We start from the raw sequence: 5,140 nt of genomic DNA, 5'->3' as shown, positions 1-5,140 counted from the left end.
GCCAGTAGCAAACAATGGAGCGCGCTCTGCTGGACAAACTAAGTAATACACCATTTCAAGCATTTTATCTGCGTTATATGTTCTGTAAAAAAAATGTTCATATCGGTGGCATATCGGCGGCATATTCGCCGATACCGATATATCGGCGACAGGCTCATATCGGCCGATTATATCGGCAAAACGATATATCGGTCGGGCTCTAATAATGATTTTTGCCTTATTGTAGTCAAGTGAATGTGTTTTTCTGTCGCTGGTGGCATTTCTCCGCTCACCCAGGTGGCTTCATCAGTTGTGGAAATGTCACTGTGTGTGATGAGATGAAATTCTCCAGTTGAGACAATTAGCGGAAAGTGTCTCTAAACAAGCTGCTCTGCTCGGACCCCTAATGAGTGCGTAATGAGTTTAAATGAGCAGGCTTTCATTTTGGCCGCTTGGTTTTGTTCAGATGCAGAGGACAAGCCTGAGTCTGTCAACTACTACAAGTACGGTCCCAAGGACATGGCCACTGTCTTCTTTTACCTGCTCATTGTCGTAATCCTTCATGCCCTGATTCAAGAGTACATACTTGACGTAAGTTATGTCCAAAATGCTCTTTGGGACGTTCTCAAATCTCACGGCTCCTCAGGTCCAACCCAGCTCGAGTCCATGCTGGCATTAAGAGAAGGGGACACATATCTCCTTTAGCTGTACTAGACTGCTTTCACTCAAATTGTTAGGGCCCTCCAGGACCGAGTTTGGGCACCCCTGTGTTAGACTGAATGCATAATTTGTAAATTAAAAACATGTATTCGAGGTCGGTAAGTTTTTTTTTTAATGTATATTAATGCTCACCAGCTTTGTTTATTGAATCAAAAATATAGTTAAAAACACTGTTGTTGTAAAATATTATCACGGTTTAAAAGAGCTCATTCAAATATTCAGATTTGTCGCTCAAGAAACAGTTCTAGTTATTATCAGAGTTGAAAACGGCTGATTTTTGTCATTAATAGAAAGTTCGAAATTACTTTAGTATGACAGAATCTTTTGTAACATTTTAAACTGTCACTTTTGAACAATTTAATGCATGCTTGCTGAATAAAAGTAGTAATTTCTTATAAAAAAAAATAATAATAATGATAAATATTTTACTGACACCAAACTTTTGAATGGTAGTGTACGTGACCCTGGACCACAAAACCAGTCATAAGGGCCAATAAATTGAGATTTGTTTGGTTTCCATTGATGTATGGTTTGTTAGGATCGGACAATATTTGGCCGAGATACAACTATTTGAAAATCTGGAATCTGAGGGTGCAAAAAAATCAAAATATTGAAAAAATCATCTTTAAAGTTGTCCAAATGAAGTTCTGCATATTACTAATCAAAAATTAAGTTTTTATATATTTACGGTAGGAAATTTACAAAATATCTTCATGGAACATGATCTTTACTTAATATCCTAATGATTTTTGGCATAAAAGAAAAATCTATAATTTTGTCCCATACAATGTATTGTTGGTTATTGCTACAAATATACCCCAGCGACTTAAGACTGCTTTTGTGCTCCAGGGTCACATATGAATGCATGCAAAAGAATGTTGTACATGCACATACATTTATATATTTTGTGCTAAAATATTGTGATTTCGTTTGGTCATTTGTTACGTGTCAGATCAGGCCTTGCTACTAAAGCCCGTGTCAGACAGTTTTATCAGTCAACATGAAACTAATTTGAACGGTTTCTTCAAATTGCTCTTCGTCTCTCAAGGCAGTGACCTGATTGTGTTTCCACAGAAAATCAACCGTCGGCTGCACTTGTCCAAAACAAAGCACAGCAAGTTCAATGAGTCGGGCCAGCTGGCCACCTTCTACTCGCTCTCCTTCGTCTGGGGCTGCAGCATCCTCACCAGTGTAAGAGATCTGATGCTACCCTGCTCTCATCTGCACACAGACTAACTGACCGTTTCTCTAATCAACAGGAGGAGTTTGTGACAAATCCGACTTTTCTTTGGGAAGGTTATCCTCATATCAACATGGCGTGAGTGTGAAGTCATGTGACGCATTCATTCTAACAACCTTTTTTTTTTTTTTTTTTTTTTTAAATGTCCAATTCCTAAGAAAAGTAGCACATCTCACTTTGATAAAGCACTTTTGAGGGTCTCTAGTGCTTTTGTAATTAAGTAAACATTTGATATATTTAATATATTGAACCATTTTTGATTATTGCAGGATGTAATTAAACTACTCAAACAACACTGAAAACTCCCAGCTCAGATTACTCAAACTGTAACCTGTTTGTGTTAGTATTTGTGAGTATCTGACACATTATGTGCACCGTTGTGTTGACCACAAGCTCATCTACAACCCTCTTTCTGTCTTGTAGTTTCCAAGTGAAGTTTTTCTATATCTGTCAGATTGCCTACTGGTTCCATGCTCTTCCGGAGCTGTATTTTCAGAAAGTACGAAAGGTAAGGCTTAGTTTTTTGCCATATATATTTGAATCTGACAGAAATGGTTTCTAATCATGTATAATTATAGTATAATAGTATACAATATGGTCGTTGTTATACATTATTAAATTGAAATTGTTTATTTTTGTTTTTAGGAGGACATTCCACGTCAGCTGTACTACATTTGCCTTTATATATTTCACATCGCTGGTGCCTACGTCCTTAAGTGAGTGTTTTTTCTTATTTTAGGGTGCATTTGGTTTTACAGTGAGGGTAGTGATGGACCTCAAGACCCAGACCTGTTAGTTCAAGAGCTCGGCTGTCCCTTTTAAAAAGAAAATAGTGAAAATGAATGTTTATTCAGCGTTTATTACAGCAGCAGTGTAGCCATTTAGTCTAAATAGCTGTGCGATTCTCATACATTTTCAGAAATGAGATCGATCGCGTTTCGAATGTTGGTAAAAATGTTTTTGTTTAATTAGCCGTCCCCGAGATCAAGACTCCAGCTTAGGGGTGTGCGATATGTATCATCTACAATAATATCATAATTGTTGTTTAAACGACGTGCAATCTTACCGCCCCCCCTTATAAAAAGATAAAGTTAAGCAATATCACATGAGCAGAAGTGCTGTTTTTCCCAGATATCAGCATGATTGTGAATGTCATATTGATTTTATAAAACGGTAAGTAAACATTTTGACTTACATTTTAGACACAGTATGTTTTTGCTTTATTTTGTCAATGAAAATGTCTTAATGAAATCACAGCAGAATTGTTTTGCGTCTGTGAGCAACACATACTTGTTACACATACTTGTTTTGAATAAATCATTTTCATGAATGATTCAATGACTAAATGAATAGGACATTTAAATGAATTGTCTGAATGAATGACTCAGTGACACGCTTCGTTAAGACCTGATATTGGTGGTTTTAGTTTCATAGTTTTTTTTATATAATAATATAAAAAAAAACGAAATACAGTGTATTAAATACAGTGCAAATGTAATTAATTCACCTCTGAGCTGTATTAAACGGTCATGTTTTTAGCAAATGTGTAAATACATCTAAATGCCACATCAGATGTCTTAATATTATTACCATTTTAAATGCAAGAATTTGACATAAGATGATGCATGCATCTAATAAGCTTTTAAAAAAATGCCATTATAATGGTAAAAATCTGCTGGAAATCAATTTAAGGGAGCAGCTATTGCCTCAGTGTAATTTTATTTCTGTCACTTCTGTGAACTAAGCACCGCACAGAATCTGAAGGTACGGTTGTTTTTATAACAGTGCATGGTAGATGAGTGCGGCAATAGTGGTTAATTCATGAGGAAGCAGTTTGTGGACGTGTGTTTGAGTTATTGAGTGAATCTGACTCGGGTGTGTCCTCTCTCTCAGTCTCCACCGCCTGGGTCTGGTTCTTCTGGTGCCGCATTATCTGGTAGAGCTGCTCTTCCATGCCTCGCGACTCTTCTACTTCAGTGATGAAAACAAGCAGAAGGGGTTCGTTCACTCCCTATCTTGAGCCCTCACATTGTGCTTCTTTCCACATTTGTCTTGCCATATAATCTTAGAATTGTATATGATTTCTGCCTGCTTCATTTCCCTTCCCCTGCTGAGATCTTCTTTGAACTGTTCAGGCTGTTGTTAAGAGGCCCGGCCTGTGTTTGCATCTTAGGTTCACGCTGTGGGCTCTGCTGTTTGTCATCACCCGCCTCCTGACGCTCACCGTTTCTGTCCTGACGTTTGGTTTCGGCCTGTCCCGCACAGATAATCAGGGATTCTCTTTAGCAGAGGGAAACTTTAATGTGCTGACTGTCAGGTGAGTCCGCTGGATTTCACACGTTTGCCGCCTCTGTGATATTTACTTGATTTAGCAGACAAATACATTGTAATGAGACCATAACGGCAGAAGACGCTAGTCCATGTTATGTAGTAGGGGTGTGAACCTACACTGGTCTCACGGTTCGTTCGATTACGATTACCATGTCATCGACTCGGTTCAATTCGATATCACAATACACTGCAAATTTACAAAATATCTTCATGGAACATGATGTTTACTTAATATCCTAATGATTTTTGGCATAAAAGAAAAATCGATAATTTTGACCCATACAATGTATTTTTGGTTATTGCTACAAATATACCCCAGCGACTTAAGACTGCTTTTGTGCTCCAGGGTCACATATATGAACTGCACCTGCTCAAAGAAAACACACTTGTTAACTCGTGTTAACACCTTGTGGACATTAAACTGAGTACTGCAAAAACAATCCGGAATGCATGGGAGAGCTGCGTTTGCATTGTACGCCCTGTTTAAAAAACCGGACGGTGCATGTACAGTACACGCATATACAGTTCTGATGACGATATTCACGTCATGTGCATACGCATACAAGGGCTGGGTTTTGAGACCAATTTCACGGTTCGATTTGCATTCACAAGCTTTCGATTCGATTACCAATTCAATTCGATTCAATATCAATTATTTTGGATACATATCAGGTACAGTACATGCCAAATTTTCTCAAGGAAAAAAATCTCTCAACTAATGCTGTAAAACAGGGCTGTCCAAACTCGGTCCTGGAGGGCCGGTGTCCTGCAGAGTTTAGCTCCAACCCTAATTAAACACACCTGAACCAGCTAATCAAGCTCTTACTAGGCATAGAAACTTCCAGTCAGGTGTGTTGAGGCAAGTTGGAG

General features: G+C 38.2%; 1 protein-coding gene across 1 annotated transcript in view; it reads left to right on the top strand.

The window, feature by feature from the left end:
* LOC107736961 (translocating chain-associated membrane protein 1-like) overlaps positions 1–5,140 on the top strand; it is a 16,727-nt gene that overhangs the window by 2,027 nt on the left and 9,560 nt on the right. The window contains exons 3-9 of the mRNA XM_016548350.1: positions 446–570; positions 1,774–1,890; positions 1,959–2,017; positions 2,363–2,447; positions 2,585–2,655; positions 3,833–3,937; positions 4,113–4,256. Of these exons, the coding sequence (XP_016403836.1) occupies positions 446–570; positions 1,774–1,890; positions 1,959–2,017; positions 2,363–2,447; positions 2,585–2,655; positions 3,833–3,937; positions 4,113–4,256 (706 nt within the window). The remainder of the gene's footprint in view (positions 1–445; positions 571–1,773; positions 1,891–1,958; positions 2,018–2,362; positions 2,448–2,584; positions 2,656–3,832; positions 3,938–4,112; positions 4,257–5,140) is intronic.

The sequence above is a fragment of the Sinocyclocheilus rhinocerous genome, unplaced genomic scaffold (assembly GCF_001515625.1).
Source record: "Sinocyclocheilus rhinocerous isolate Xijiao unplaced genomic scaffold, SAMN03320098_v1.1 scaffold554, whole genome shotgun sequence".
NCBI lineage: Eukaryota > Metazoa > Chordata > Actinopteri > Cypriniformes > Cyprinidae > Sinocyclocheilus > Sinocyclocheilus rhinocerous.
The sequence above is the reverse complement of the archived record's forward strand: the minus strand, read 5'-3'. Positions and strand labels throughout refer to the sequence as shown.